This window comes from Triturus cristatus, chromosome 9 (assembly GCF_964204655.1).
Source record: "Triturus cristatus chromosome 9, aTriCri1.1, whole genome shotgun sequence".
Classification (NCBI taxonomy): domain Eukaryota; kingdom Metazoa; phylum Chordata; class Amphibia; order Caudata; family Salamandridae; genus Triturus; species Triturus cristatus.
Window position 1 is genome coordinate 138,067,083 of NC_140592.1, and position 22,320 is coordinate 138,089,402.

Below are 22,320 nucleotides of genomic sequence, written 5' to 3' on the forward strand. Positions count from 1 at the left end.
CCTTTGCTTTTATTATTGCTTGCTTTCTGCAATGATAGTGAATAGCATATAGGCAATGTACTTCAGTGTTTATGGGGTCCAAACTATTTTTTTACAAATCAAACTTATTGTAGTACAACATACAACACTTCTTCAGTGAGTCTTTGATCATGCGCACTCGCTCTTTCCTTCCAATGTAAACTGTCATCTGTGTAAAGGCCCTCTCAACATTGCCAATTGAGACGGCCAACGTCAAAACAGCCAGTACACAATTTGCTAACTCTGGTCACTGACAGCTTTCCATGCCAATACTGGTGCACCTGAAGATTGTGATTCTCTGGGACAGGTGCTACAACAAATGCATTGAACTGGGTGTATATGCCCTCAGATTTATTGAAGTAGTCAAAAATGAAGCTGCACTTATCAAAGTCTTGAGAAAACTCACCCTTACGGAAGGGATCTGGAACTTGTGCAGATTAGTAGAATGAGCTATGGGATGAGTCAGAGTAGTGGTAGAGAATATAATGAGTGGTATAGGGTAGTGTATTGGAGATGCTGAATTAGGAGTAAAGATAGAAATATAAAGATACATAGGTACATGGAAGGTATATGTGTAAGGAAGGTAATATATCTACTCTATAGTTTGTTCACTGGCCTCTATAGGGCAAAGAGAGACTGGGGCTACACGATTAAGTGTGCTATCTAGTTTAGAAATGAGTGTGGGTGCAGAACTGTCTGTGCAGATAATCTGTCAGCTACACTTTGAGCAGCAATGCCAACCCAGTAGCAAGTATGTAGGCAAAGACTCTGTAGTGCTGCAGATGTGCCAATGATTGACAGCCTGCATCTGCTAAAACAGGAGTGTCCAGCACAGGCTGAGAAGGCCCAAATCACAGTTAGATCTTCAAGACCTCCTGCCAAGCTGATCTGACGAAATTGCATTGACACGGACCCAAAAATTAGGTTGCTCCCGTTCTGAGCTTTTCTGCAGCATCAAATCCAATTCAGCTGGACCTGGTGTAGAAGGTATTTCACCTTGCAGAGCGATCTAAGACTACGGCCTTGCCCCACTGGAAGAATACGAGGTCCATGAAAGTGACTATGTCCAGAGGTTGAAATCCTCACTAGCGAAGGTGCAAAAAGTATCCAACTGGCAAGAGACCTTCTTTGGGTATGAAATTCAAATCAATCTCAGTTAGAGATTTTCAACCAAATGTCAATGACTTCACCCAGACCTCGCCCAGCAGCTATCAAACAACTAAGGCCCTCTTCGGCCACAGCCTGTTGCCTTGCCATCTGAGGATTTTTTACTTCCATTTTAACTCCATTGCTGTCTGCCATAGCTTGTGCCAAGGTACCAGTCAAATGCAACCAGATGATCATGCATGGCACTTAAAGATTTTTAGTGCTATTTTCACACTTAACATAACTCCAAGTTTCCGTTATTGGATTTTTGTTGTGGTGGTGTCAGTTGTCATTTTCATTATTAAAATGTACTCTGTTTTTCAAAATTGGGTTGGGTTTTTTTGTGTAGTGTTTTGACTTTATTGCTGTTTTAGTACTGCACAAATACTTTACACATTGCATCTAAATGAAGCCCATCTGCTGTTTAGAATAGCTACCAGGGGTTTGAGCTCAGGTCAATTTAGTGACTTTAAGAGTTCACCCTGACAGGGTTATGGGTATTACTTGAGAGGAGTACTCACCCCCTCAATAAATGTCCTACAATATTATGGTCATAGATTTACGGGAAATCAGGATTACAAATGTATATACTGATTAGGGTTATCTGTATTGTTTCCATCACATTTCTGTTAAATAGATAACGATGGATTTGATTGTGATTGTCCCCCAATCAGCCTCTGATTCTAATGTTATTTAGAGACACAGTAAATCTTTGTTATTTGTGCTGAGTGAACTTTAATTCTCCGAAGTAGCGTGCTGTTTGCTGCTGCAGAGTGCTTCAATGCCTTGCTAGGGATAGTCAGAGCTATATAAATACAATTTACAGTTGAACCAAATGGTTTGAACAAATAATTGCATTTCTCCTAACAGAACTTTTAAGGAAGACATTGGTCTTTTGTGAATATGCATTACATGGAGTATGCTTTCTCAGTGTGGTTGTGTGATTTGAAAATAGACATTTGTGACATAGGATAAAATAGTGCTATGGTAACAAGCATTTGCGTAATTAACAATCTTTGAACATTGGGATGGAAAAATGTATCACTGACAATGCAAACCATTACCGAAGTGTTTTAATTGGGTGGAAACTTAAATTCTGTAGAAATTTTATTACACATTCATATTGATGTTTTGCAGTAGAAAAAACACACAACTACTTTTGCTTTATTTGCTGCACATGTGAATGTATCGAAAAATGCTAATTAAAATATGTAGTATCTCAAACTTGAACACATCTGCCTAAAAGCACGCATGTTCACTGCTTTCATTTATTTGGTACAGATGAGGCACAGTCTCTCCATACTAAGTACTAACCTTTAAAGGAGACCGCGTTCTAGATTATTTTTACATCAGGTGAAATAACGTGCTGGTTGAATTTCACGTTTATAAGCGATTAAGTAAGTCTCCAGCCGACTAGAACACAACGTGCCAGGTGACCTTGCTGTGGTGAATGATTTTCACTATCCCCTCGATCCAGTTGTAACTGGAAAGCAGTTACTGAGCGGTGGTGTGGCAAGTTTTTCACACCTGTTTTTAAGCACATTTCAATATTCCCCTCCCTCCACAGTGGCGAATCCCCTCCCCTCCTCCATGGGCTTTCAGGAAATGCACCCTGGCGTCATGGGTCACATTCAATTACTAATGAGGTCTATTGCAGAGTCAGCCCCCAGTCTGTCACCAGCGTGACTCCGGTGCAGCACGCACTGCACAGTTTAAATTAAAACTGTGTACGTTTTTAGTCAGAACGAGGGCTGGTTCCTATCTGCCATAAACATTAAAAAACTGATTATGTTGGCATTAAGAATATTAATGGAAAATGCAAACGTAAGCAGCTGCAGGGATAACAATTGTGGAGGACTTCTCAGGCGCAACTAGAGCCACATTTCGGGGGCTGGGGGCTAATTCTTCCAGAAATAGGCAGAGTGGAGAGGAAGGAGCGAGGAAACAACAAAACCTCATTAACACGTAAATGGTCTTTTAAAGACCTGTGAAGTACTCGGTGCGGCTCAAAACCTGTCTCTGTGCGTGCCCGGGAAGCTGTCTCAGCCCGGGCTGACACACACAGGGAGGGGGTGGGAGGGTGGGTTGGGGGCTGAAGCCCTTTGATCCTTTGCGCTCAGGGTGAAGACTAAATTAGCGCTTCTCCACAGATACAAAGGTGCCCCTCCAGAAGTCAGCATGCTAACAGCTCTTGGGGCACCAGCCTGAGCTCCTGTACTAAAAAAGACCACACGTGCACACTAGCCAAATCCGCACAATTTAACGAGCAGCACAGGGAAACAAACAATGGAAATCCCTCAAAAAGAGCCAGTGCAGGCAGCTGAGAGGTTTCCGTTGTTCTAAACTTCCCAGAGCAACCTTTTCAGTACAGTTCAGCTTTGTACTGCTTTGGCTCCCTCAAGTGGCCAAGCAGTATAAGGATGTGGAAAATCAGTGACACTCGGTTTAAACCAGGTCCGCTGATTTTTAGGCGGTAGGGTACTGTCGGGGATAATCGGTTTAAACCGAATTCCGGACAGCCTAGTTATAGTTTAGAATGTTTAGGAACAACCTTCAACTCTCCCTTGACTCTTCAATCAGAAGATTGTAGACATCTGCTTCGAGGGTGTCATAGTCGAGTCTTATTTATGTGCTATTCCAGCGTTATAAGTACCATCTATCTCATTGAAAAGAATGACAACATTAGCACTTTAAAAAAAAAGGTCATATATTCCCACACAAAACTGGAAGGTATTCACCACCCTTTTGCCTTATAGGAATATGACCTACTCACCAAGCTAGACCTCAAGGATGACTATCTTATGATACCTATTTGGGTCCCTTACCAGCTCCCCCTCCTCAAAAAATAAGTTCACTGGTCAATTGATCCCCAATTGACCAGACCTTTAGCACCTCTGTAAGTCCCTAGTAAGGGATATCCCTGGTACCTGAGGCACAGATACTAAAGAGGGTCCCTAAGAGCTGCAGCATATATTCTGCCACTCTAAGGGACCAAGCACCAAACACATGTAGACTGCCACCTCAGGCTGCGTGACAAGGTGCTCTAAAAAGTGAAAACATGACATGGCACACACCCTGTGTGCCATGTCTCCTAACACCGCATGTAATATTTGTATGTTACCCCTACAGCAGTCCTACGGTCCCAAAGGCAGGGCACACTATATTACTGTGAGGACATATATACATGAGCAGATATGCTCATGTGCTGGCTAGTTCAATTACTGACGGTACAAGTGAACAGGGAAGCCATCTTAAGGTATGTACTGGGCACTGGTCAAAACAAGTTTCCCAGCTACATAATGGCTTAACTAAAACCTATGGTGCTTGGTATCAAACACCTCATATTAATAAACCCACACTGATTCCAGTGATGGATTTATTAATACATGCACCCAGAGGTATCCCCTGAAAACCTACCAACATCTAGTGTGTTGGCAGACGGTTCCTCTCTAGCCTGCCACCCCAGACTTGTTTCTGGTCCCCTGGAGGCGAGAGCCCACGCTCTCTGAGGTGGGAAACAAAGCCTGCCCTGGCAGGAGGTGTTGTCACCTCCTCCAAGCAGGATGACTAATAATCTGCGTATCAAGGAAGAAGGTTTCAAAGGCCTCCACTGCCTGTGATATGCAACACTGACTTCCCCCCAAAACAGGGAAAACACCACCCCATGTGTTACTCCGTGGGCCCTGAAGTATTGCCCCAGGACTTGCCTGCTTCCGCTTTTTACTTTCTGCTTAGGGACTTTTTTCACCATGTTTTCAGTGGCTACGTGGGTGCCTATTCTTTTGCTATTTGATTCACCAGCACTGACAGCATTACTGCAAAAAAAGCACACAGCCTAAAGGAAGTGTGATAATGTGCCTGCTAGTGTCAAAGTTTCCATGTTAAAGAACAGAAGATGCTGCAGCACCCATGATAATGTGCTGCATGTCTAAATACTTATAAAGCCCCAAAGGCATGACCAATTACATTGCAAATGCTTGTTTTTAAGAGTACTTTTCCTGCCACATCACACATTATCCTGCAGTCACCCGCATCACCTACAAGTGGTGCCTAATGATACTACAATGGGTTGAAACCCAGATGTAGGCATTAAATGGCCCAGTCTTAGTCCAATGACAATCTGGATCTGTGCGCACGCAAAGGTTCAGTGAGTAAAAAGACAGATTCCATATTATGTCTCATATTGAAGACAAAACTCTATATCTGGGGTATTGGTGCACCCAGTGATTACCACACCATGAGGTATTTGTAACTACTTGGTGCAGTATTCCCACAGTTATTCCCACACGAGTTATAGTGAGCACCTTAGAAAGTCGAAACAGCTCTCACAGCCAGAGCCAAAGTCTGTCTAAGGATATTGCAAGCCACTGATGGGTTTAGTGAACATAGAGAGGAACAAGGCCAAAGGATGAGTTTCATTAAAAGGAGATCAGAACAAGTCTGTTCGGTGCTCCAAGCTTATGATAATTTTTAAGAGCTGAGATGTGGGCAATTTCAAAGATCCTGCTCATGCATACAGGTCTCCTAGAGTATCTGCAATGCAAACATGGAGTATATTCACTGAGTGGCAGGTGCAACCTTTTGAATATGGTGAGGTGTAAAGAAGGAATGAGGCGGGTCTTAGAACAGATACGTAGGGTGTCACAGTGCCATCCAAGTACATAAGAGCAGGGGCATTGTAAACTGAGTAGAGGTTGTATGATTAAAGAAGTTGCCTAAGTTTTAAGGGTACCGTTAGTCATACAAACTATCCACATGGCGTTTTATGGACTTAAGAATGGAAAGAAGAGGGTTCACTAGTAACTTATTTGCAACTATGGCTATTTCATCTCTAAAAACGAGCAACAAAGGGTGGGTGTTTCTTCGCTTTTTACAACAGGAATATGTAGGAACCATAATTGCAGATTTGTGACATTTTCTGTTGATAAAAAAGTTTATCTTTGACCGCAAATGTTAAGTCAGTGCCCAGTTTAGATGTTAATCTAGTATCTAAAATGTAGAAACTCAAAGCAAAATATAACCTCCGATAAATTTCACAGTAATTTATGTGGAAGTGAGTTACAGCATACTATTGTCACATTATTATCTAGAAGTTGTGTGTTGAAATAAACTTCTTGTTTTCTAATGCAACCTCTTTCAAAACGTTTTAAAAAGTGAAGTTAGCAAATTCAGGAACGTTTTGTGGTTCACAGAAAGCACACTACAAGAATTGTATTTCACAAAAGGATAGCGCTTTGTGTATACAATATTCGGTATTCAAAGCTTTATTGTTTAGATAATAAAAAACATTCAAATTGAAAAAAAATCAGCTAAAAACTGTTAAACTATTCAAAGTGCAGTATGCAATGAGCCAATGAGCAGTTACAGTAAGCAGCCAGTGCTTTACTGAGGCGGCTACTAAAGTGTCCAACCAGCCACCAAGAACCAGGGTGTTGTGGTAGGACCCGTCCTCACTTGCTGGATTTCCACCAAATAGTATAAAAATTGCCATGTTCAAAAGACCATTGTGCAGATACTGTGGACTGTCAGTACTTTACTAAAAGGCAGTTACAATATTCAATGTACAATGAGCAAAGGAACAGTGTGGAGTTGCTGTGGGTAGTCAGTCCTTTACTGAAGCAATTGGGGGGGGGGGTTGAGATAGTGAACCATTCACCAGGAAACAGTCATACGATAGAATTGAACTGGATTTGCTGGGATTCCCCCAGTGCATGAAAAGTGTATTTTTGATCGACTGAACCCCAGGATCGGAGTCTCCCATTACTTCTAATCCTTCCCGACAAGGACTGCTTACTTTTTTATTGGGTTTTGCCCTTGGTTGTGGCATGGTGTGGTCGTGGTGGTTGGGGAGAGCTGTGTACACAACATTTATTTCTTCAATTTTTTTTCTAGACCATTAACAGCTTCTGGTATTATTCTTGTCACATCAAGGGCACTTCTGATACCGCCACAAGAGCACCGAGCAATGGCAAAGCAAATAGTCCTGGCATTGGCTACCAGGCTTTTGGTTTTTTCATAGCGTATTTTGTTTTGTCATGGTTTTTGCAAAACTTTATTGTTGAGGAAGCTGTGCGGCCCTCATCATTCTAAAACAAAAACTTTGGCTTAAAGTAAAAATATTTATTGCTCTCAAAAAGCACACATTGCCATTGCTGTTTGTGGCACTGAAGGGAGCTACTCTGCATGTAAAAGTGCTCCTTGTGAAAGTGCAGAATGCAGTCACTCACAGTGAAGTTAGCCAACGGCTGTAGTGGGCTCAACCTTCATGCTGCTTGCAGTGGGCGAAAGAAAAATGTGAATGATACAATAACAGACTAATGGATGAAGAGCAGTATATAAAGAGGTGGTCCCAGCACAGTTATATTTAAATATAGTATCGAAAACAGTATCAAATAACAATAACAGAGAAAAATTAATTAGTGCTAAAGTGTTGTTTAATCACACAAAGCCCCTGATTGCTTTTGATTTAAGGCAACAATTTATAAACAATGTTAGAATAAAAGATGGTTGGAATGCCCAACTGGGTGAGGGGGGGGTGAGGTAGTGAGGCGAGTGACATATAATACTCAGAAGCATCACAATCAAATTGTTAGGCATGTTACTCAATGCGACATAATCACAATGACATTTTTTTTCAATAGTTTACATTAATTTACAAAGCCATGTACAATAGAAAAAACAGTGCACAGTGCACTATTGATGGTACTGGCATCTATGATTATTACACCCAGGTCCCAGTGATTTGGGGTATACCCTTCTTTATAACAATAATGGATGAAGAGGGCTGGCTGAATGCCCCTATAAATATATCATACATATAACGTTATCAAAATCAAAAGAACCTGGCAAATGCAGGACCTTAAAAAGCTTCTGCCCCCTGCAGCCATTACCTTGAGACGGTGTCAGTCACATCTTGGACTAGCCCACCCAGAGAAGAATTTTAGTTTCATGCACATGCTATTAGCTTTTTGGCTGTATCTTTCCATCTCAGTACTTTCAGTGTTATGCATTACACAACTCACAAGTACACTTAATCATCGCTCATTTTGTCACATTTAATCCTTTACCTCACATATGCATTTTGTACATGAGGCAGCATCTTTTTTCCTAGCTGTAGCAGACATCTTTTACATGTTTTCCCAGCAATAAAGTGTGAGCCTGACTTGAGTATGCCCTTCCCAATGGCATGTCCCTTGGTAGGTCGGCACAGCTTGACCTCAAGTACTCTTCCCAGCATTCTTGCATCATTAGCAACAAAAGGCATGATCTTGTGAGACTTCAGGCATGCTCCTTGGGGTCAGGCTAGCTGCTATCCACCAGGCTTACCTTGCTGCGGTGTGTGAGGCATCTCCTCCTCATTCGACCCCAGACCACTGCAGCCTTTTCGTATACGCGGCAGCTTTTTTCTGTCGTGCCACCAGGCTGATACTGCTGTTCAGTACAATTGGCAGCTCCTTCCCACCCCACCACTGGGCACCACTGCTGCTGTTCAGCATGCCCAGTGGCCAGGGCTTTAAGTGAGATGGAAAAACTGGGTGGCGGGGGTGGCTCTCAAAGGGGCATGGCTGATGTAAATAAGGGAGTGGCTTAAAAACACATGAGCATAGCATATGGTGCCACCCGACTGATATTTTGCTGCTTCTGTCATCGCATCCAGATATAGAATTCCACAAGTAACATTGAAATGCTCACTCTCTAAAGTTTCCACCTGGCAACAAGCTCTGCTTTTTTAAATGCCCAAAATAAAAGCTCTGGTCTTTCAAGTGTCCAAAATAAATGAATACCATGCCATAGTGCATCAGGAGAGTGTACCTGAAATACAGCTTGGAGATGTGCCATGAAAAGTTGCCTTATAATGTAATATTATTTGCCTAAATGCATCTTTTTTAATCATCATGAACGTATGTTATCGTACCTAAACAAAATGGATATTATCATTCTCATTCATTTTCTTTTGCGTAAATTCTATTCTTCCGTATTGGTGGTCACAAATATTCACATATAAATATAAAGTCTGCTATTAGTTGTTATATATATATATTTATTTGTACCACGCATGCCCAGAGCCTTGCTCCCTTCCCTTCTCTAACCACGTACAATGTTAGTTTCAGTATTTCCTTTTTTTTTTTTTTTTTTTTTTTATTCATCATCATCAAGAATTATATTTATTTAATGATACATTTCATTATGCAGTTTCGTCAAAAAGAAGAAAATAAAAACACAAAAAATTAAAAGTAAGAAAAACAAAACATGACAAGAAAGAAAGTATGGAGGGCTAGCCGATTGCCCCCAATCAGAAACGGAGAGTGCCAATATTTTAATCTTTTTCAAGCCTCTCTTTCCAGTTAGCAATAGGGGCCCATATCCGATTCCCCATTTGTCTTGTCTTCCATCCTTTTTTATCGTACAAGGCTTTTTCTAATGCATATACCGCTAATAATCGTGATAGCCATTGTTGGAACGTTGGCGGATTTGGATCTTTCCACATTGTTGCGACACAAAGTCGACTCAGAATCATCGCTATATATATAAACTCAAATTGGGGTATTTCTACTCCATCCCTAGTTACCCCCAGAACCATGACTTCGCTAGTTATAGTAATTTTGATCCCTAGTGCTCTATCCAAAAATTGCTCTATTGAGTTCTTAAACAAATCCAAGGCGGGGCATGCAGCAAACATATGTATAGTATCTGCCTGTGTTGCCTGACATCTTGGGCAAACCACTCCCGTCGTTCCACCCCATTGAGCAATTCTATGTGGGGTGTAATAGAGCTCGAACATGGTCTTGTATTGCTGGACTTGTAGGGTGGCTACTCTTAACACTGAAATTAATAACTTGAAAGCTTTTTCAGCCTCATTCCCAGATAAATTCAATTTTATATTCCATTTTTCTATAACCTTTGCACTATCGTCCTCCTTGTGCCTGGTCAGTTCCCCGTATACCTGGGATATTGAGCAGCCCTTCTTATCTCTTAAGATTTCCATGATTTCTACTCTCCGATAGTTGATATCCCCTCCCTGTTTTTTTAACAAAGCTGATCTTATTTGAAGGTATTTGAAAAACTCCCTACGGTCTAAGCTATATAGCTGCTGTGCTTGATCGAATGTTATGAGACCTGTTGCACCCATAAGGTCGCCGATCGTTTTTACCCCCATCATATCCCACCTCCTCATAACTGGATCGTGAAAGACCTCTGGCAATAGCTGATTATTAAATAACGGGGTGTAATAATTCATCCTCCCCATTTTCATTTTCTTCCTGGCAGTTGACCATACAGCCATTGCCGCGCCTAGAGTCTTGAACTTGACTTTTTTGTAATAGCTACCTTCATTAAACGAGAGAAGCCACTTATTAGAGTCCTTGATCAATAGCTCATATATATCAGGGACGCTTTCTCCTACTCTCCACCGATCCTCCATACTTCCACCCACTAATCCTCTGATATATTGCAGGACAGTCGCCCAATAATAAGCCCTATAATCAGGTGCCGCCAGGCCCCCTCGCTCTCTCGGTAACGACAGAAATTTCAATGCTCGCCGTGTTTTGCCTTTGGCCCAGATAAAACGATTTGTGAGTCCTTCTATTTCACAGAACCAACTGTTATTAAATTTTAGTGGGATGGTGCGGAACAGATATAGTACTTTGGGCAAAAAGATCATTTTTACTAAATTGCATCTGCCAATTATTGTTAAGTGTAGATTATTTAGTCTATCTAAGTCCCCTTTAGCCTTTTTTATAACCGGCCCCAAATTCATTTCCACTACCTTCGAGAGATCTGAAGTTATTGTTATCCCTAGATAAGTAGCTGAGTCTGTAATTCTTTGATCCACCATCGTTACCTTTTTATTAATTACTATTTGAGTTTTGCTCTGGTTTAATTTATACCCCGAGAGCGCCCCGTAAACCGTTGCTTCCCTTTCTATTTCTAGCAGCGCTGCAGCCGGGTCCGTAGATGTTATGGCTAGGTCGTCAGCATACCCTAAAATTTTTGTTTCAAATCCATTCAAGACAACAGGTTTGATATTTTCATTTAACTCAATCTTTCTTATGAAAGCATCTATATAGAAGGCAAAGAGTAGCGGGGAGCAGGGGCACCCTTGCCTGGTGCCCCGTCCAATCTTTATTATCTCGCTCTGCTCTCTCATAATCCTTAATCTTATCGTGGGATTCTTATATAGAGCTCTCAAAGCCCCAATACAAACATCTCCTATGTTTGCCTTCCCTAAAGCCGCCCAAAGGAAGCCCCACGAGACCCTATCAAACGCTTTTTCAGCATCTAACAATATTAAGGCCATAGGGTCTCGTGAGGCTGCCGTCCCGTCAAACAATGCACACACCCTTCTAATATGGTCCGCTGTGCCCCTTCCTGGGATGAACCCATGCTGTCGGGGAGAAATAATCTTGCCTATGACTGCACTAAGGCGATTAGCTAATATCTTAGAGTAAACCTTAGTGTCACTGTTCATCAGGCTTATGGGTCTATATGACCCGGGGTCGGTTGAAATTTTGTTCTTTTTTAGGAATACCACCATAGTTGCTTCCCCCCATGATTCAGGAGGTATCTCCCCTCTTTGTATAGCTACCATTAGTTGATAAAGATCCTCTTCTATGCTAGGGAGGAATTTTTTATAAAATTCGAGCGGTATAAGATCAGGACCCACAGCTTTTCCGGCAGGTAAATCCTTAATTGCTGCCCGTACCTCTTCTATCGAGAAATTAGTCTCCAACTCCGCTCTATCCTCCATTGTTATTTTCTCTACTAGCGCGCTTTCTAAGTATTTCTCTATTTCACCATCTGCAGCGCCACTTTCAGGATTATATAAATTCTGGTAAAACTCTTGGAAAACAGAGCATATCCCCCTTGGTGTTGTCGCCGCTATCCCTGCCACGGAATTAACCTGTAAAATTTCTCCTTTAGTGGCCGCCTGTCGTGTCCTAATAGCTAAGATACGCCCTATCTGTTCGCTGAATTCATATTGGTCCTGTTTCCACGCCATATATTTCCCAGCCGCTTTGACTGCAAGCGACTCACTCACTGCTGCCTTTGCTATTGCCACCCTTTGTAATATTCCAGCGACCTCTTGCCTGGCCTCTATTGCTTTAATTAATTCTTCTTCGACAGCAGCGACTGATCTCTGTTTTCCCTCCATTTCTTCTTTCTCTAGTTTATTTCGTTTTAATGTAAAGCTGATAGTCTCCCCCCTTATGCCCGCCTTCATAGCATCCCAAACTATTCTGGGGGAAGCAGATCCTCTGTTTACCTTTAAATATTCTTTTAGCCAGCTATCCATCTGGGTAACATACTTAGGATCAAACAACAGAGCTCTCTCGAAGGTCCAGCTAGATCTCTCTTTTTGTTGATTTGAGATAGCAATATCTAATATCAAAGGGCTATGGTCTGATACCACCCGTGGCAATTTTCTAACCTTAGAGATCGTCGTCAATACTGCTGATACCAGAAAATAGTCCAATCTAGCTAAAGATTTGTGTGGCGCAGAATAATAGGTGCTTCCCCCTCCCCCAGTATTTTGCTGTTCCCATATATCCGTCAGCCCGTTATCCTGCATCATCTGTATTAGTGCCCTATGGCTTTTCTTTTTTCGACCTGTAAATCTAATTGGATCATTTTTCCACAGACCATATAAGCCATTGATGTTCAAGTCTCCACAGACTATAATCGGCATAGGCCAGTTTGTCAATTGTGCGTTGATCTGATCTAAGGCCTCTGGATCATCGACTGTTGGAGCATAGATGGAGCATAATGTAAAGACAAACTCTTGCACCTTGCATTCTATTATGACCCATCGACCTTGAGGATCTGCCTTCTTTTTTTTTACTGTCACCATGCCGCCCCGTGCCAATACCGCCACCCCCCGTGTCCTAGACCCTTGCGTTGTACATATTAGGAGTTGATACCCTAATTGCTCTAATAAGAATTTTTGAGATATCTCAATATGTGTCTCCTGTACACATACTATGTCAGCGTGTATTGCCCTAAGATATTCTTTCAGCTCTCTCCGTTTTTTAGCATCGTTCAATCCGCTTATGTTGATTGTGACTATCCGCATAGAGTTCGAGTTTTTCTCCCCTTTTCCCACTTAATCCCTTCCTTCTTCCTTCTATATGATGGTGATGTCATTTTCTCTCTCTTTTCTCCCCCTAGACCCCCCCCTATCCCACCCTTCCTACAGGCCCCTCCCCTCCCCTCCCTCCCTTCCCTCCACCCTGTGAGGCAAGCAGACCGATAGTTTCAGTATTTCCACAAGCAAAAACGATTTCATAGGGCATTTTCTTTCTAGTTGAAGTAACCATGTTGCGTCTTTGCATAAACGTCATTTGTAATGTCATTGAACTGTGTATAGTTACGCAAAAGTGCTCTACATGTATAAATATTACCCAGTTACTTCACAATTTACACAAATGAGCGCCCAATTGCTGCAACTGAAATAAACCTCTTGTCACTATATGAACATGTATTTTGGAGCGCTGCGGGCAGATCTTCTGTCGGGCACTGTCAGTTTTATATTAAGGACCCTGAATGTGAGGGCAAAAATGCAGAGCCTGGTAGGGACCCATCTCAGCACCTGCTTTTTAGAACTGCAGGTTCCCTATGCACCTGCAGGACCCGGCCCATTTAAAGCCCTGCCGTGACACTTTCTTATCCTGCTGTCTGGCCACTGTTATTATGTTATGGCAAAAGCAATTGGACTGTCTTAGAACTAGGGCTCCCAGTTTTACGGTATTTATTGTTGGACATTTCCTGGTGTATTTATCCATATTTCTTTTTTGATAATTTTATCTGTATTTTTCCATATTTGGGGGGTTTTATGACCAAATTAAGTTGAAACTAGTCTATTTCCACATTTATTAAAACAATAAATATACCCTGATAATTCAACACCTGACAGGTTTCAATGACAAGAATACCCATCAATGATAAATCAATACACTGGTATTTACATTTTAGTATCAACCTTGTACACATCTAGAGGTGTTTAAGCCTCTATAAGAAACTTTCTATCTTTTATGTCCTAATTATCTGTCAATCTGCACAACTATTGGCCTGGAAGTCATGACAGTCAGCATTTAGAATCACTCAAAAAACAAAAGAACTTCTGTTTGTTGATATTTAAAAAGAAACACGGACATGAAAATAGATAGTTTTCTGTCTGTATTTTTCTGAAACAAATGAGTAAAAACAGAAAACTGGGAGCCATGCTTATAATGGAAGCCTGATCTATTGACTCTTTCAATGCTTAACGACTTGTAGAAAGGACTAGAGTTTTTAGGTCTCGCCTGACCCAGCGTGTGCGCTGGTCTGGCGAGACTTATTGAGAGGGCTCCAAAAAGTGCTACCAGGCCAGCCTAGAGCTACAGTACATGTGCGCGGGCGCGCCGCGGTTTACCGCGATTACTTTCATTTTCGCGGCCCCACGGCCGCTTGGCATAGCCAATAGGTCTCGCTTTTGGGACCTTATAAGTATTTAGTTATGCAACTGTTGCATGGCTAAACACTTACAAGGTCCCAAAGGCGAGACCTATTGGCTATGCCAATGCTTGTTGATTTTGTTGCCTGTGCTTATAAAAGGTTAGTTCTGATAGTGAAAGACAAAGAACGGGTAAAAGAGGTGGAGATCGGATTCATATGAGTAATTTAGTTGGAACAGTACTACCACCTTCTTTATAGGTAGCAGTGGGTTCCTGGTCAGAAACAACAATAGCAAATTATACAGAGAAAGGGATGGGCTGTTTCTCCTTCGAAACTCCTCATTAAGAACCCATCAAGATGCAGGAATCAGGAAACACTTGAATAGCCTGCAATTAGATCCTCTAAGGAGTGGTCTTTTTAGGTCATGTTTTAACAGTTCATTTCACACCTACAGAAATTCTTATGCAAGCCTGTTGTTTCACAGGAGGGCCCTGTTGACACTCGCATACAGAAACATTGCCCGCTCATTATTACTTTGAACAACAGTTTTCTACAACTACAATTATTTCTGAATTCTACTGAATAAAATGACGACCACAAACCCTGCTCTCATAATTGCAGAAGAGCATTCTGACATTTATTTCTGTAACTTTTTTTCCTGTTATTAAACCGAAATCCAAGGGTGATACGATATGGGAGCTTTATGTACTAACACATCTCATTGTGTGCCTGACGTCTCCTGGCAGGAGGGCGAGTAAAAAGGCTATTTGAGTTAGTTGCATTTTCGCTCAGTCAGAGGGCGGGGAGAGGCGAGGGAGGAATGGGGTCTGGGGGATCCATATGCCAGATTTTTAGTGCACTTCCCTGAAAGGAAGACGCTACCACAATTCTTATAATATTACATTTGACCTTGAAGACATTAAACAAAGGGTCATACAAAGTTTGACCCTCATGATAGGCTTATGGATTCTTGTTAAAACATCGTTCATTGAAAGCTCAACAAAAAAGAATCATACCTGTAGCAGATAAAAACTGATAGTGTGTCACTAGCAACTAGGGAAGGGTCTGAGTCATATATGAAAAACCGATTGCAATGGACAGAAAATAAGCATCACAAAATAATTTGAAACAATACACAGAAAGAAGAACCTGGAATCAAAACGAGTTAAGCCCTAATTCAAAGTTGATAACACAATTTAAAAACAGACCGGACTGTGGACTTTTTCCTAAAAAATATCTTTTTTTTATTTTACATAACCTGCAGGCACGGTTCGTTGTTAAAAGAAGTAAAGGGCCTGAAATCGGCAACTCGAAGTTAACTTCCAGTTAGATATAAACACGGTAGGCGCTAATTGTGGCATTTGACTTAGAATGATGACTCAGACACGCTGCAGATCTCCGAGGAACAGCTGGCAAACTACATAAACTGCTCGGGTCACTGTGGTGCTAATCTGCAACGATGTCTTCGTTAGCACTTTGTTAGATACTGATCTGATGTGCTCTCGTGTGCTCCACTTCTAATAGGGAAGGCCAGGGATCTTTTGTTTGTAGGAGGTGTTATAAAACTAATCATTTTAATAGTGAGCGGCGGAAACTGAATGGTCCAGCAGGTGGCAGTCTTACCCTTCACGCGAATATTCATACACAAAACTAGCTTTAAGCTCTCGTCAGACTGACATGCACGCAGCTCTTTCCATTATGGGCGCGGTCCAGGGATCCCCACTCTTGAATCTGTTGCCCCACAGGACCAAGAAGCTATTGTAATGAGGAATAACCGAGCATAGCCGGCCATGCCACCCCAGCACAGTTCACGCCCCTATGTGTCCCACTCCTTCGATTCCATCTTTCAATCCTAAAGACCTGTGCAGTCTAGATCTCGCGAGACTTAGGGATGGCGGGGCATCATGGGGAGGGCTTCTTATTAGGAAAACAACTATTATCATGAACTTGGGGCCAGATGTATCAAAGGGATTTACCCATTCTGTGTCTATGAAAAAATGTGTTCGTACATATGGCCCTTGACCTTTTATTTCCCCTCCCATAACATGCTCTTCATCTGCGCCATTCAGTGGTGATGGTTGAGAGTTGGGCGTAGTTGACTCTACTCACTCAATTGCAGAGGTTGTGGCCCCGATCAAAGAGGGCTTCTTGCCTCCAGGTGGTGTTGCAAAAAACTTTGGGGAAGACCAGGAAATAAGCGCAAGCTAAGCACTGCTCACTTTATGGAGCACCATATCCCCCAAAAAGTTACTCAAGATGCCAATGGTACAGACGGGGTTACACTGACCTACCCATTGTGCGTGTGTGTTTTATATATTAGGTTCCAATTTTAGGCTCCATAGCATGAAAGGTATGGAAGTGGAGCTTTACATGACTCATCATAAAAATCCAATACCACTACACTGTTATTTGGCTGGTTATAATACAGATGGGGATTAGACCAGGGGCCTCCAACCTTTTCTATAACAAGAGCTACTCATGTTGAATAAGAATCTTGCAGAGCTACTGATATTAGAGTTGTATAGACAACATTACGTTAGTGGCCACCCTATGGAAGACTGCCAGCGGGGATTACCTCAGTGCATCAGGCAGGGTTGCCAGTAGTAATGCAAGAAAGGTTTTATCAACTTGGAATGTAAATATCATTTGAAAATTCAATCCTTTTTCTCCAAACATCATCTTAAGAGCTCGGAAAATACACACATTGCAATTTTAGAATACATATGTTAATTCATCCAAGCAATAACCTCTAATTTACATACAAGTAGCTGGAGAGGTACCAGTGGCTTACAAGCTACTCATTGGAGATGCCTCGATTAGACCATTTGATTAGGTATGATGAAATAGCTGAACTTCGCCCTTTTGTATACATTATTTGCTGAGTTGTTTCTAACCTTTACAATCACTCTTCCACATACATAGATAAATAGTGCATAATAAATAATTGTATAAAATAAAATAAAAATAAAAATGTTAGTACTGATTTTGGGGTTTATGGCGGGGCTCCACAGTATCACCTACAGATACAGCTTTTGTTTCACTCGTAACGCTCCCACATAATCTCGTAACTCAGCGGAAGAATGAGAGAAAAATACCAATTTTCCTTTTCTCTAATAAAGTTGCAGTTTCCCTTTCTAGCATAGGAGATCTACTGCGTGTGACCTCAGTAATTCCCGGGCAGCACATCAATAGGAAAAGAGGGCGTGGCCTGGGCATTAAAAATGGTGGACATAAATTGGGTAACCCCTGCACCTACCTCTTAATCATTCATCATCTGAACAGTAACTAAGCCCTGACCATAGCCGTATGGCTATCTTGGACGCGCTCTGTCTCTCCCCAAGAAAGCCCCTGGGAAATGGGGATTGATCTAAAGAGGCCTGGACTAGTCAACTAGAGCGAGAGAGGTGCATTCGGTGAGAGATGCTGTGCCTTCCGACTGTGGCCATTTTAGAGAGAGGCCTGCTCCACCGCCGGGTCCTCTCTTCTCTCCTTGGGTGGCTCTGGACACCGCCACCATCTGATGCTCCCAGCGGGGCTGTGGAAACCTCCTGGGAGTGCTGCATCAGCCTGGTCGACGGCCAAGCGATAAAGCGCAACCAGGCCTCACCCACGATTAGCGCGAAAGGGACAAGACAGGGCACAGCCGCCACTCATCCCTGCCTGGAAGGCCCAAATCTCGGGTCCATGCGAACTTTGCATTCCGGCACCAGATTCAGATCTGGTTTGCTCTCCAGCTGGGGGGGTGGTGGTGAGGGGGTCTGAGGAGGTTGTGAAGACTGAGCCAAGTGCTCCTGTAAGAGTTTCCCTGGATTGCCGGATTATTGCCTAGGCCTTGAGCTGCACATACCCTCCTGATTGGAGCACAGGTGTAGGGCAGGCTCTGGTTGGAACCTGGGAGCGCAGCATTACATGGGAACAACCCTGCACCTTGATAAAGAACCTAAGTGGCGAAATTGCTTCCACACCCCAAGTGAACTTGCAGACCGCATCGAAAATGCTGAGGTCACTCCAGAAGAAATAATATTTGGATTGTGGGTGTGCCAGACGGTACCAAGGGAACCCAGATAATACATTTCAGCACAACATGGCTCCAATCCTGGATCCCAGTGGAGGTCGTGTTACCTTTTCATCATTGAACAAGCTTTTATCACTGCAAGACTTTAATTGCCTTCTTTCTCAGTTACAGAGACAGTGATGTGGTCTTCCATGAAGCAAAGAAAGGGACAGCTTCCACCATTGGGTCCAGTAAAGTTATGCTCTTCTCCGACTGTACCGTCAAGGTCTAGCATTAATGCTGATCCTTCCTGGAAGTCAAACAAAAACTCTTGTTGATGGCACTGAAATAAATGTTGCTATTCCGTGCACCCCTTACTCCACGCAGACAAAGCACACTTCTTTGAAAGTCCAGAGGATGTATGGGACTGGCTTGAAATCCATTGTAAAGGTGGGTGGCCTGGTGGGCTGGATGGTAGGCCTCCTCGAACCCTCAGTGTCCCACAGCCGCGCTGTGCCATCGGGCTCGAGGTGCAGATGACACACTGCTAGATGCAACAGACTGATGGACCAAGAACCGACCAATGAGATATTCCTCTTCCTACCCTGTAGGGCGGCGACTGCTAACTCAAAACCTATACATAAAGTACACCACAATCATCACCACTTTCCAAATGCACATTCACTAATGGTTGACCTTGATACAATTGCAGTCCCATCCTCCTGTGTGAAGTGTTTGCTACAAGGGCTACAGGGAAGCCTCAAAGATACTGCATCATCTATGCCCCCACTTCTGCTACCCCCTCTGCCCTCTCCTCCGCCCTCTCCTCCTTGTTCCCTCCCTCTTTCTTTTAGACGTTGACTGCTACTGCATTGAATGATAAGTACAAGTTTCCTTGTTTTTGCATTCTTAATTGTTGAACGGGGCATAATGGGCGACAGATGCTTCTGGGGTGAAGTGCAGGGTGGGGGGACTTGGAAGGTATGGGAATCTGTTTGTTATTGTTTAGATGTTTCCTGCCTGACTATTTCAGGCTACATAAACTGCTACCACACCACTCTCAAAGACCTAAGACGTACATGGTCTATAATGGACCACATGAATTGTATTCGCGTAATCTCGTGGAATGTTAATGGATTAAACAACAAGATAAAACGGGGAGATTACACAGCTGTAGGAAAGTGCCTCTTTTGACATGGTTAGCCCTCACTTTTTGCCAGGTGCATGATGTGATTTCAAATGGAAAGTGCATTGGGTCCCTGCTAACAGGCTCCCAGTGGTAGATCACTTTCCTACAACTATACCAAGACTGGCACAACTTCACCAACCCCTGTAAGTCCCTAGTAAATGGTACCCCTGGTACATAGGGCATTGGAACTGAAGAGGGTCCCCTAGGGCTGCAACACAAATTGTGCCACCCCAGAGACCCCTAACCAAGACTATGCAAACTGCCATTGCAGGCTGCGTGTCTTGGTGCAGAGAAAACCAAAGAGTTGATGTGTGCCATGCCCCCATACACTTCATGAGGTATAGGTAAGTCACCCCTACTCCAGGCCTTACAGCCCTAAGAGAAGGGTGCACTACATCCCATGTGTGGACATATCTGCATGAGCAGATATGACCCTATAATATCTAAGCCCTTTCTTGGATATTGTAAGTGCACAGGGAAGCAATAAAGAGTACATGGGCTAGATACTTGTCATTACGAGTTTCCTAGCTCCATGATGGCTTTACTGTACCCTACGATGTTTGGTACCAAACATATTGTGTTAAATCCAAACTGATGCCATTGTTGGATTTATCAATAAATGCACACAAGAGACACCCTAGAGGGTCCCCTGCGGACCTACCAAGCACTGGTGTGGTCTCTGAGTAGTCTTAGCCAGCCTGCCACCACCAGCTATGTTTCTGACCTCATCGGATGAGAGCCGTCACTCGCAGAGGAAAGGAAAAAAGCCTGCTCTGGGCAGAGGGTGCTTCACACTGTCCACCAGGCCAGGTGGGCCTTCCAGGGCTGGAAGCTTCACAGGCGATGCTGCCTTTGAATTGCAACCCTAGCAGTTCCAGCTAGTGGAGGATGCCAACCCTGTTGTCCTGCTCCACATTTGGCAGGAGGACCGACAGGAAACTTATTTAAATTAAGAGGGGTGCCCACATTCAGCCAACACCACCCCTAAGGTGGGGCAGGTGATGTGGGCATGACTTTTCCAAATCCTCCATCTTGGGATGGCAGGAATTAAACTATCAGGGCTAGGGTAGTGCCCCTTCCCACAGGAAGCGGTCACTTAGAGGGTGTAGACATCCTAAAGTTAGGTAGCCCATTGGCTACTACATGTCATCCCCTTTAACGACCCTAAATTTAGTATTAGGTAGAATCCCTGGACCCTGAACTTCAGATCTGATGGATAAAAAGAAAATATGTACAAAGAAGAGCTGCTGACCTGAGAAGACCTGCTGCAGAATTTTGGCGCATAACCCTGCCTGCTGTTCCCAGGACTCAACAATCATGGTGTGCTGTCTCGTCTTGCTGCTGTGAGGACTCCAAGAACCACAGAGCACCTGCAGCTCTTTGCTAATCACCAGAGAACCCCTTTGGGGTAGAGGAACTACTCTCCTGCACACCGCAGGCAATTAACCCGCAGAGTCTGGTTTATCGACTTGCAGCTCCCCAGCGGGTCCGACGCAGCACCCAAGTATAAAGAGGTACATTTGCTCCAAAGGGTCATATCTGTCTCCCCACCAAGTTTTGAGACACCAGGACCTACCACAGCCATGCTGCACCAATACCTGGGGTACTGGACCCCCTGCAACCTATACCGAGATGAAGAGTCCATTCCAGACTCCAACTGCCCAGTAATCAAGCACCTGTTGAGGGATGTCGAGACCCCTGAGACCCATTTAATGAGTGGCCCAGCTGTCATCTTGACACACGCCACCCGACTGACCTATCTGCTCTGCACCCAGCCCGCACGGCCTGGGAACCGACAAACCAGCTGTGCTCCTGTGGTCCTGAGGCCCTTGCAACCGGCTCCATCAACTTACCTTTAAGTCCCCTTTGTAGTGTGTTTTCAGTTGGCCACCTTGTTTGTAGCGCACAATCTAGCAACGACCTCACCACCCTGTCCCCAGCTGAAATCAGGGCGCTCCAGAGAAACTGCATTTGGAATATTATACCTGGCCTTGCTACTTACCGATATGAAAAATTCATGACTTGAGAAGTCCTTAATGTAAAAAAAAGGTCTGGGTCTGAAAAAATATATAAAAATGTATGTTATTTTTGCAAATTGGTCTCTGATTTTTTCTTGAATGAGCATCTTTTATTGCCTCTGTGAGTAAATGCTTAGCACTACCCTCTCATAAGCCTAACTGCTCGCCCACACTACCACAAATAGAGCATTAATATTATCTACTTTTGCCTCTGTATACCAATCTGTGTCTTGCTGGACTCTCTGCACAGTGTACTTCATTTCTTCATTGCTGTGCACTATATAGAGAGCCAGCTTCCTACAACAGCTGTGTTAAACCCCGACGTGTGCACTTAGGTTAGGTCCTAAATACTCTAAAGCTTATTTATACAGACAAGGCAACAGCCAGGTCAGCACCAAAGATCCTGTAGCACTTAGGGGCATCCTGCTTAAGGAGCACCGAAGATGCAGTGCAAACTTTGTTTATTTTAAGAACAAAATGTAAAGCTTAGATCTAATTTAACCTTGTCGCAGGTCTGTTCACCG

The 22,320-nt window shown here is 43.2% G+C and overlaps 1 protein-coding gene across 2 annotated transcripts in view; it reads right to left on the minus strand.

Annotated features, from left to right (window-relative positions):
* Nucleotides 1-22,320, minus strand: part of PFKFB4 (6-phosphofructo-2-kinase/fructose-2,6-biphosphatase 4) — a 261,428-nt gene that overhangs the window by 140,612 nt on the left and 98,496 nt on the right. The window contains exon 1 of one of the 2 annotated variants that reach the window (XM_085624553.1): nt 8,491-8,600. The exons of the other annotated variant lie outside the window; for it this stretch is intronic. Within the exon in view, the coding sequence (XP_085480679.1) occupies nt 8,491-8,512 (22 nt within the window). The 5' untranslated portion in view covers nt 8,513-8,600. Of the gene's footprint in view, nt 1-8,490; nt 8,601-22,320 lie in introns of those variants that run through there. 2 annotated transcript variants of the gene reach the window in all.